This window comes from Anabrus simplex, chromosome 6 (assembly GCF_040414725.1).
Source record: "Anabrus simplex isolate iqAnaSimp1 chromosome 6, ASM4041472v1, whole genome shotgun sequence".
Lineage (NCBI taxonomy): Eukaryota > Metazoa > Arthropoda > Insecta > Orthoptera > Tettigoniidae > Anabrus > Anabrus simplex.
Window position 1 is genome coordinate 229898596 of NC_090270.1, and position 12498 is coordinate 229911093.

At 39.4% G+C, this 12498-nt stretch overlaps 1 protein-coding gene across 1 annotated transcript in view; it reads left to right on the forward strand.

Moving 5' to 3' along the window:
- Positions 1-12196, forward strand: part of LOC136875678 (sodium-independent sulfate anion transporter) — a 66169-nt gene extending 53973 nt beyond the window's left edge. The window contains exons 5-6 of the mRNA XM_067149232.2: positions 9638-9971; positions 11691-12196. Of these exons, the coding sequence (XP_067005333.2) occupies positions 9638-9971; positions 11691-11791 (435 nt within the window). The 3' untranslated portion in view covers positions 11792-12196. The remainder of the gene's footprint in view (positions 1-9637; positions 9972-11690) is intronic.
- The last annotated feature ends 302 nt before the right edge of the window (positions 12197-12498 follow it).

Consider the following 12498-nt stretch of genomic DNA (forward strand, 5'->3'; position numbering starts at 1 on the left):
AGAATCTCACACTCCGTAAGTTAGGCTTTACTGAGTCCTGTCTATTTGAAACACTTCATACTAGTAGACTGCTCAAGACCGTAATATGAGCTACATCACGTCATGAATCACTGTACTATGTAACAATATAATACTTCGAACTCTACTTTGCGTAAGTACACACTCGCACCCCTGGCGTAGTCACGGCTCGAACGCTATATCAGAAGTACTTTTTGCGCACCACTGGCGTGGTCACGGCTCTAACACAATATCGGAAGTACTTGCGCGTCCTAGTGTACGACCTCATATTTATACTTGTATCCCCTCTCTTCCGAGTTCAACGGAGGTCATCTCGGAACGCACAGTCCCGGTATCTTCATACGACAGTTTGCGGTTTGGCCCGTGGCTTTAATATATGATCCAATGATGTAATTATGTTCTCAAATGCTCTATACCAATTCTCAACTATTATCGTTCGGTGGTAATGGATATATTCGCGAATTTAGCTGCCGTATCCCGGCTCGGGGTTTCGCGCTCTATTGTGGCGTCCTTTTCCTTCAGCCAATCAACGAATAGCGTCCATGAATTCTCAGAATTACACCATGCAATCTCCCGTAATTATTAACTTTATATAAGTTTTATGGCATAGTAAGGCTCCTAAATTCCACTTTATTCTGAATCGATATTTCACTTCTTTCTATCAGTTTAATCCACGGAGTTAGCCTCGCTAGTGCTTCTTACAATACGAAGTTGTCGCCTTGCTTTGGTCAAGTGAATTTTTCCATTGGTCCACCTTAACCACGTGACCGGGAAGGCTCATATTTTTTTCTTCTAGTGCCAACTTCGTGTTCCACTCCCGCTAGTTACATGGAGATACCTCGCCATCATTTCTCAGCATTTTGCACCCGGCTCCCTGCGCTGTTGCTACTACCAAGACTGCCCCGGGCTAGGAAAACTTTGGCAACAAGTTATCCTCTCTCTTTCCTTGTTGGAACAAATTCTGAGAAACCTAATTCTGTCCCTCATTGTGTTTGTTAATCTCACTGGAGACAAGAGTCTGTGGTATGGTGAAACCTGCCATCTCGGCCTGGCCTGTTCTTACTGTATGTACAGTAAGATACTATATATTCTGACAATGAAATATATATTCCTCAATAATTCATCATAATTACAATTGCATGACGCTGATCACACCCCCACCAGGGTGCAATACACACATACATGTTTTATATATAAAGAGCTCAGGAAATTGAATTATCCGCACCAAGAAACCAGAAAAACAACGTAGGGTCTTCAGTGAAGAAAAGATAGATGGCATTTGCCATCGTTTGAAAAAATCCCTTAAATAATACTTCGTCCTCTTGCACAACAAGTGGAAATTTGATATGGATCTGTGCAAAGGCTAGTACATTATTAAAGACGTATTATATAACTATGGTACATCCTCTTCAACCAGGTGATCCTATACATAGATCCATATTTTATTAGTGGAGTCTGGTAAGTATGCACAATGGACAATGTAACTTACCATATATCCGCCAATGATCGTCGTATTTCTCTGCATCACCTCATTTTCTCAACACCGGCGACGATAACCAACTTCCTTCCTCGCCGGCGGAATTGCTACTGAACTTAGGGATGGGAACGAAATATCGGATTTTGAGAAATACCGATAATTTCATTTCAATTTATCGATATATTGATTCAAGTTTATCGCATAATATATCGTTTTTTCATTAATGTATCTTTTTTCTTTGAATAATAATAATAATAATAATAATAATAATAATAATAATAATCAACCAAGATCACAACAATAGAAAGCGGACCGACCACACCTGGTCGCAAGAACTAAAGAAGCCTATTCCGAAATGATGAAGAAATACCGGGCTGATCGAAAGAAGAAGAACCAGAAATGAACGATGTTCAACGTGTTCCATGGTAGAAACCTAAAAGCAAAACAAGATTTTATTTGTATATTCATCAAATGGTGGTCTCAGAACTATTGTAATGAAGGGGCTAAACCATAAACATTATTCATAGTAATTATGTAAATTTCTATGACTTACGGTTTTTACAAAAAATATTAGCAATATTATTTCTAAAAATAATTCATATAATAATTACATTACATTAAATTTTCATTATAGAATGTTATGCCTTTCAGCGTTCAGTCTGCAAGCCTCTGTGAATTTACTAAACGTCGCCACAATCCTCATATGCAACTAGTGCTGTGGCCTCATTTAGTTCTATACCTCTTATCTTTAAATCGTTAGAAACTGAGTCTAGCCATTGTCGTCTTGGTCTACCTTTACTTCTCTTACCCTCCATAACAGAGTCCATTATTCTCCTAGGTAGCCTATCCTCCTCAATTCGCCTCACATGACCCCACCACGGAAAATAATGCTTTAAGTAAATTATTTTTAAATACAGATATTTAGACAAGGTATTTTGGATATATCATTTTTGATAATATTAATTTAGTAATTTAATTAAGAATACCGAACTATTGCAGTATTTGGTAATTATATAATATTAATTCCATATGCTCGAAGCAAGAGTGCAAAAATTACCGAAGCCATATTGAAAATTATCGTTGAGTAAGATAAAAGTAAAATAAATTAATATCTTGAGATCATGTTGCATTAACAACAGGAAGATGGATAGATATTCAGATGAAAAGTTTATAGGGGCGATTCTGCACTTTGCATAGGAGCAGGAATTAAATTCAGTAAATATGGGGGTACATGAGCTGAGTGAGTAACACCGCAGAATGTGTAGGCTCGAATTTGAAGTTCTGAATGCAGTTGGAGTTCCGAAAGGAAAGTAGACAGCTGCTACCGTTACAGACAATGGTGGAAATATGTTTAAAACTTGAGTTAATTCCGTACATTTGGAAAAACATCGCCATAAAGGCGTACAATGTTCTGCGCATACCTTGAATTTGGTGTGAGAAAACTCCTTGCAAAATTCAGAGGACGTTAAGAAGATAATTTCAAAATGTAGTGATTTTTTTTTTTGCTAGGGGCTTTACGTCGCACCGACACAGATAGGTCTTTTGGCGACGATGGGATAGGAAAGGCCTAGGAGTTGGAAGGAAGCGGCCGTGGCATTAATTAAGGTACAGCCCCAGCATTTGCCTGGTGTGAAAATGGGAAACCACGGAAAACCATCTTCAGGGCTGCCGATAGTGGGATTCGAACCTACTATCCCCCGGATGCAAGCTCACAGCCACGCGCCTCTACGCGCACGGCCAACTCGCCCGGTAAATGTAGTGATTTAGTGACTTGCTTAAAACGCCATGTATGAGCAAATGATGATCTAAGGAAAAAGTAACGAAATTCAGGAGTCTCTGAGGGGACGTCGTTGAAACACTTTCTAAATGCGAAAACAAGATGGGACTCTGCATTCCATATGCTGAAGATATTTTTGAAAGTGATAGGCGTTGTAGGACAAGTTGTTCTTAAATACGTACATATATCAAATTAAGTGTGTAATTTTTTAAATCTTGCTATATTATAAATTCCGTTTACAAGTTCCTTTACGTCGCACCGACACAGATAGGTCTTATGGTGACGTTGGGGTAGGAAAGGGCTAGGAATGGAAGAAAGTGGCCGTGGCCTTCATTAAATCTTATTTATGTATCCATAGCCTAATACAGATCCGTGTAGAATTCAATTAACTACTTTCCATTGTATTTTTCAATTTTGCCTGGTGTAAAAATTGGAAACCACGGAAAACCCTCTTCAGGGCTGCCGACAGCATTGTTCGAACCTACTAACTCCCAAATCAAGCTCACAGCCACGCGCTCCTAACTGCAAAGCCAACCCGCTCTGTCTAAATTCTGTTTCCTTGCGTTTAAGCATGTTTACGTTGTTAGATAGAAAAGACCATTATATTTCTGTCTTAGATTGAATCCTATATTTTCTTTTCTTCTTAATACATTTACCATCCAGGGTTGGATTTTCCCTCGGGCTCAGCAAGGCATCCTAACTCTACCGAATCAAAGGCAGTCCTGAAGTGTGAGACTTTGTGTCGAGGGCATACAACTAGGAAGGGGGACCAGTACATAGCCCATGCAGCCTCACGTGCTATGCTGGACAAGAGAAAAGGAAGCGTCCGTGTCCTTCCGTTAGGTACCATCCCGGCATTTTCCGGGAGGAGAAGTGGGAAACCCAAAACTACTTCGAGAATGGCTGAGGTGGGAATCGAACCCCCCTCTACTCAGTTGACCTCCCGAGGATGAGTGGACGCCGTTTCAGTCCTCGAACCGCTTTTTAAATGTCGTGACGAAGCTGGGAATCGAACCCGGGCCTCCGGAGCTGGCGGTTAATAACACTAACTACTACACTACAGAGACGGACTTGAATCTTATATAACATTCAAATCCCTGAATCCTGGTTCTGTATCCATAGCCTAATACAGATCCGTGTAGAGTTCAATTAAGTACTTTCCATTGTATTTTTTAAACTTGCCTTGCCTACACCATAATTTGGTAGGATGTTCCTTCTATCTAAGTATATGTATGTATTGCTTATGGATAGCGATACATCGATTAAGTTTCAATATGTCGATATATTATGTGCAATAAGCCTCCGTGGCTCAGATGGCAGCGCGTCGGCCTCTCACCGCTGGATACCGTGGTTCAAATCCCAGTCACTCCATGTCAGATTTGTGCTGGACAAAGCGGAGTCGGGACAGGTTTCTCCCCGGGTACTCCGGTTTTCCCTGTCATCTTTCATTCCAGCAACACTCTCCATTATCATTTCATAGCATTTGTCTGTCATTAATAAATCACCTTGGTCGTGGCGACCCCATTGTAATAATAGCCTATATATGGTTCATTCATTACATCCCTGGCCCGGTCATTGACTGGAAAACAGGTTGTAGGTTTTTATTATGTACAATACATATCGATTATCGAAAATAGGTTTTCAATATATTGCAATCTCAATATATCGTTATTTACATTATTTCCCTCATCCCTAACTGAACTTGGATATCTTGCTGACGTCATTACCGTCGAACTCTTCTCTGCTTCTCGTATGTTCCAACGGGTTCGATCTGCCATCCATTTGTTCAATGCAAGTGTGTGTCATAACCTTCCCTTAGCCCCTTTTTTCTCCAACTTGCTAATATAAACTCGCCGAATCGGCCTCCAAATGGAGACGTACTTCGGTTGTTGGAGAGAGAGAGAGAGAGAGAGACAACAATCACGTTGGTCTAAATTTCTATTCAATGCTGGGCATTGCCACACCATTATGGGAGTCGGTGAATGCACAGTGAGATACAGTAAATATGGAATTGTATCGTTCTGATTCAGCTGACTAGAATTTGTCGAGTTATTGAAACTCGATCTTATTCTCGATATGAGTGATAGCGGATTTCTACTTCCTGTAAGTTCGAATGGGAACTTATTTATTTATTTATTTATTTATTTATTTATTTATTTATTTATTTATTTATTTATTTATTTATTTGTGTCTTTATTAAGTGGCGAAGTTAGGGCTCTTGGCCCTCTCTTACACTTAACCACATACAATTTTTTATTTATTTTTACAGTATTAATCTAAGGTATCATTGTAATCAATTACTGTTATTGAGATATTTATGTCAGATAAGGAATTACAACAATACAATTAACTAAGGTTACTACTACTGAAAAATTATAGGAACTTTAAAAATATTATGAAATTACTTATGTCAATACGTAAAAAATATAGAATTTTAACGCACTTTATGATTTCATTGGAGTGAAATGTGTCTGTGCAAAAACGAAGGCTGTAAATCTTCTATTCTTATTGGACTAAGTGTATCTGAAAAAAAAATTGACTGTAAAAGGCTCTCTAGGGCACAGTGTTTCCGTGTCAGACTTGGTGTATGGTGTGCTATTAGTAGTGAAAGAGCCATATGACTAATTTCTTTTCTTGAGTGTGGTTGATATTGTTGCTTATGAGAATACCACACAAACCCCCTTTTTCAGAGAATTAACCCTAAGGGAGTGTGATTTTGCATTTTCTCAAGAGGACCACTGATGCTCACGCCGCAAAAAAAAATCACGAAGTATTACCATAGAACAGAGTTGTTAGTAGGTACTTATCCGATTTATCCACCTGCGATTATTATTTCTGGACTAAATTAAAAAATGCCGTCTATTAAGACCTTTCCTCACACCATATAAAAGCTGAAACATAATATTCGTAAGAAAATTGCCAGGATTCCTCAACGTGAACTATAGCAAGTGATGGATAATTTCCTAATGAAACGCCAACAATGTGAGAAGAATGATGGCGGGAAGTTTCTACACCTTTCCTAATTTGATTTGTAATGAACATATTAAAATTGTCTGTGTTCCTAAGTGTAGTTTTCCTTCCTGCTACTGCCGTCGACCTACATCCGGCAAACGGGCACTCGCTCGCCCATAGTAAGAACACCTCGTGCCGGAGCAAAGCATATTTGATCACCGAGTAATAATAAAAATAATAATAATCAACACATGGCCTCAGCTAACATGTACAGGTATTTCAATCTGACGCCATCTTGGCTGCCTGAGCGTCAGTTTCGACATTCAGTTTTCTCCACCAGATGGCAGAGTAAGTCGGATCCCTCTTGTGCTCAATGTATAGTGATTTTTCTAGGATAACCACCAAATGTGTTACCAGAGATCTTTTACAGGCCGACATCGTACGACTTTGAGTGTCGAATAGAATGTTTTCGCCCTTCAAATATCCGACTACCTCGGGCAGGTTTGAACCCGTCATTTTATAATCAGGAAGTCGACACTCTACCACTGACTATAGCACCTATTTACTTAGTCTGCCTACCTAAATATGCCCTGCAAACTCCCGAATTTTCGTTAAGAGGAAATCATGAAGCTAAAGAAATAGTACCGGGCGAGTTTGCCGAGCGGTTAGGGGCGCGCAGTTGTGAGCTTACATCCGGGAGATAGTGGGTTCAAACCCCCCACTGTCGGCAGCCCTAAATATGGTTTTCCGTGGTTTCCAATTTTTCACACCAAGCCCATCGTCGCCATCGTCGGCGCGACGTAAAGCCAGTAGCAAAAAAAATAGTAATTTTATGTAAAAGGGTGGCTGAAAAATACATGAATATGATGAAACCAATGATATGAGTCAGTGACTTCCTCACCTTCATTAACCGTTTTGTTAATTATTAGCGCAATCATAATTGTGTCACATCTCTCTCATATATGTTGTAACGTAGTGTGCCCGAGAAAGTCGATGACGCCAAAACAGTGTCTACGAACCAACTGTTGATTTCTTTGGAGACAAGTTTGAATCAATGACTGGGATTTGTTTAATGACAGGGGTCAGAGAGACAATCCGGAAATATTTTACTGACTTCTGTAAATGGGTTAAGCCTTCATAAACAAACTTTCCATAACAGTGCCCAAAGTTCCATTTGTATATTTAGGAACCATTCTTATGGACCGTAACATATTATATAGCTTACACCTAATTTTTTTTTAAATGTTATTTCTAAATAAATAAGCCAACGGCCGTAGCCGTGTTGAAACACCGGATCCCGTGAGATCTCCGAAGTTAAGCAACATTGGGCGTGGTCAGGAGTTGGATGGGTTGCCACGCGTGGCTGGGGGGGGGGGGGGTAAGGGAATGGAGGAGCGGAAAGGAACTGGCCACCCTACCGCACGTAAACTCCGGCTCAGAATCACCTCTGCGGAGGTTCGGACCTACCTTCGGGCAGAATAACACTTACCTGTAAATAAATATAACTCAGTGACTGGCTACATGCCTTCAGGTAATATTCCATGGTTTCGCATTCTCACTTCCAGGCAAATGCCGGGACAGTTCCTATTTATAGGCCACGGTCGATCTTTTCTCCTTCGTCCTTACTGGAACTCAAATCACCGCACATCTCCTGGCCTGAGAGGGCGCATTACGCTCCTAGAGGCCTGCTGTGACCCTTCTTGATACGGAATAAAAACTTGTTAAAAAAGTGACAAGCTATGATATATTGTAAATACACAAAAATTCAATCACCACTGATATGCATTTAAAGCAGTCGCCCAGGTGGCAGATTCCCTATCAATTGTTTATCTAGTCTTTCCTTCAATGTTTTCAAAGAAGTTGGAAACTTATCGAATCTTTACAATCCCTAACTCCTCTTCCTATAAAAGAATATTTGCCCCAATATATCCTCTTGAATTCCAACTTTATATTGTGATCTTTTCTTCTTTTAAAAACACCACTCAGATTTATTCGTCTTCTAATATCATTCCACGCCATATCTCCACTAAGAACTCGAATCATACCGCTTAGTCGAGCAGCGCGTTTCCTTTCTCCCAAATCTTCCCCTCCAAAATTTTTGTAACGCTACTCTTTTTGTCGGAAATCGCCCAGAGCAAGTCTTGGTGCTTACCTTTGGATCTTTTCCAGTTCACGAATCAAGTAATCCTGGTGATGGTCCCATACATTGGAACCATACTCTATTTGTGGTCATACTGGTGACTTACATGTCATCTCCTTTACATCCTTGCTACAACTCCCAAATACCCTCACAACCACATGAAGAGATCTTTAAACTTTATTTACAATCCCGTTTACAGTACATGACTACCCCAATGAAGATATTTCCACCGAGCTCGATAGCTGCAGTCGCTTAAGTGTGGCCAGTATCCAGTATTCGGGAGATAGTAGGTTCGAACCCCACTGTTGGCAGCCCTGAAGATGGTTTTCCGTGGTTTCCCATTTTCACACCAGGCAAATGGTGGGGCTGTACCTTAATTAAGGCCACGGCCGCTTCCTTCCCACTCCTAGCACTTACCTGTCCCATCGTCGCCACAAGACCTATCTGTGTCGGTGCGACGTAAAGCAACTAGCAAAAAAAGAATATATTTCCTCACGTTAACACCGAGGTATTTACAGCGATCTCCTTGAGGAACTCTCACCTCATCAATATAGTAATTAAAAGTGAGAGAACTTTTCCTCTTTGTGTAACTCACAATATGAATTTTAACCCCTTTTACCATCATACCATTACCTCCTGTCCATCTCAAAATATTGTCGAGGCCTTTGTGCAGTCGCTCACATTCTTGTAAATTTGTACTACTCTATAAAGTATAACATCATCCACAAAATGCCGTAGACATTTAATTATAATCGAACAAAAATAGTTGTGTGCATCTTGACTATACTGGTAACTAAGACGCTCGTATGCAAATTATAACCACACAGTAGGTTCATACTGCAAGTTGTATGAATGTGTCAAAGTTTTATCAGCTCTTCTCGAAATCGTGCTAATGCAACTTGGCACTCTTCAGCAAAAGTTCATTCAACTAGTCTTCTGCGATACACCAGAGGTAAGGTAAGGGTGTGTTCTGCCCGAAGGCAGGTCCAAACCTCCGCAGAGGTGTGCCTGAGCCGGAGTTTATGTGCGGTAGGGTGGCCAGTTCCTTTCCGCTCCTCCATTCCCTTAACCCCCACCAACAGCGCGTGGCAACCCATCCACTTCTCGACCACGCCCAATGTTGCTTAACTTCGGAGATCTCACAGGATCCGGTGTTTCAACACGGCTACGGCTGTTGGCTATACACCAGAGGAATGCCTTGTTAATAATATTCAGGCTTGAATAAATTTTATGATCCCTCTCTAATAAAAAACCTTTTTCTCGTTGGTGACAGAGTTCTACCGGCACTTCCTACATTCTGGTGACTCCAAGCGGTGAGGTAAAACTGCCAACTGTGGAGATGTTCGAGGAAGCTATCGCCCGTAATGAAGTTCTGAACGATGAAAGTATCAAGTACTTGCCTGTCGTTGTTGACTGTAAACACGTCAGCTTGGCGAACCTGGACGCAGCTCATGGAGTACATCTGTTGCTGGACTTCTTCAGGAACAAGAAAACTGCTGTAATATTTCACAACTTGAACCCTGACGTAGCTAAAGCTTTCAGCAAAATCTTCCCTCCCGATTTTCTGCACACTACATCTGAAAGTCAACTTAAAAAACTATTTAGAGGTAAGTAATCACTGTTTTCATTTTCTGCTGACACACGTTTGCCGTCACGAGTATTGAGTAGTTACCCAAAGATTGTATGCCGTAATAAGTTACAGAGACACAATTATTTCACAGTCATTGTAAATAAATTAAGGTTTATTCAACCGAAAAGTCAATGGTTATATTTTCCTGGATGGCAGAGATAACAGGAAAATGGAAGTTACTCTAAGGGTAGTTAATAATGACTCTTTGTATTCCTACGTAATGTTGTCGAGTGTCATCAGAGAAAGCCAGTCAAAGGAATTATTAGATTCAAAGGGGGAAGAAGAGCTAAGGCGGGTGCTGAAATGCTTTCTTACTGATATTTTTATAACTGTCAGATTTGTCAACAAAACAAAAGTTATTTTAAATTTAAGTGTTGAAACTGTATATCAAAACAGCGTTTTTGATAGCGCCAAATCCTTGACTAACGTATTTGTATAATACAATAGAATATTTCCTTGCCGTAGTTCTGGATCACTTGAAACTGAGGAGAGAGTAATCATTTATTGTAATCCACATTATTTTTGATACATGCATGATTTTCCTCATTACATTGCCTATTGCTACGTTAAACATTATAATTAAGATTAATAAATATTTACACCCATTCACGAAATTATCTAATTATCTCTTTTTCTTGTCCTAGATGTTAAACCGTATTATACTATAATCTAAGACAACACGAATCCTACCCTTCATTACTTGAATTAGTGCTTACTCTATTTTCTCTTATTTTCTTTTGCCACACATTTTTTACTTACAAAAATTATGCTGTCCTGTCTGGTGCGATCCACTCTTTGTTTTATAAATTGATGGTTGTATACAATTCTTTCTCTCTTTCTACTTTTGCTTTTGCACTCCCCAGGTATTTATTTGACCCTAGCCGAGTCTCCCTATATCTCACCAGATGCGCCATCCATTATTTCCACACAACAAATCGAAATTCTCTTCATGTTTCTCTCCCTGACCCTTATTCTTACAGATACCCATTAGCCACCACACTGTACCTCTTGCTTCTCTATTCGTAAGTCCCTTTTTTATTTCTTTCTTTCTTTCTTTCTTGACAAATGTTTGATAATTTCACAGAATTCTTGTGACGTTCCTTTAGTCCTACGTTTTGACATGATCATTTGCATCTCACTACCATTCACTGGAATAGCTACTTTCTTCATCAGTTTCTTTTCTTCGTTCTGAATGCCTTTAACCCAGTTGTCTTCCATTCCTATTCTATCTAGCATTTCCCTCACTTCGGTTACGCAGCACTGATCATGTAAATGTTTTATTTGATGTTTCTCCTTCTTAATCTTAACCAATATTTCGTTACCTTTCTAGCTGTATCGGCTTGTATACGTATATCTTCGCATAGAATCCTAACCCCACCAATAACGTACTTATAAATAACCTAGGAAATGGTCTGTTCAACATTTTAAAACAATCAATTTTATTTAGAAGATATTCAAATAAAAGTTACTTAAAATTTAGTTTTGATCATTTCTATTATTAATACGTTTTACAGTGTATGAGAAAATGTTCACAATTGCTCATCATGTCATCTCGGTGACATGGCTATTCAGCATGACGTTATTATCATCTTGCACTGTTGAGTTTTCTGCGTGGTTGATTTACTCTCTCTCAACCCTTGCGAAGAACGGAAACTAAATGTTTCTTTGTCTATAATCACCTGTTTTATCGTTTCAGCTATGAAAATCCAGTCACAGAACTCCACTCTCAATGTTATTGGATGTGACGTGGAATCACAACGACAGGGAGCAGATACTTCTGTCGGTACCAGCTGCTGAAATATCAACGGATCTGACGAGTGGATCTGACGAGTATTACCAGTGAATACACGTCGGTTTCCTACGGAGTGCTGCGGATTACCAGGACTATTACAAATGAAGAAATTCAAATAAGAAACAAGGTGTATGACTGAAAGCGTTTCTATAATGATTTATGAAACTTAGTTTGGTTTATTAATATGCTGCATTGTACTGTACCATATTTGATTTCTTCATGAGATTCCATTCCCATCATTCGTGTGGATATGATATATCTTGGAGGAATTACCTATAAATCAATGCCTATAAACCACAGCTATTACAAATTCACTGACCTACCAATGGTGAGCGGACAGTTATATTGCTAGTCAATAAATAAATTAATTGATTATTCACCATTCACCTGCATTTAGGGCTGTCGTTAGGTGGCAGACTCCCTATCAGTTCTTTCTTAAATGATTTCACAATTGTTTGAAATTTATCAAACATTTCTATTGATAAGTTACTCAAATGTCTAATTCATCTCTATATATAAAAGGCTAAGTCCGACTGACTGTAATCAACGCCCAGCCAAAACTATTCGACATAAAGAAATGAAATTTTGGGGATACATATATAGGCCTAATACAGTGCAAGTGCTCACTAAGGAAATATTTTTGGATATTTCGTCGCTAAGGGGGAACTGTTTAAATGAGTACATTTATATCTAAAAACTTGACAGTTGGCAT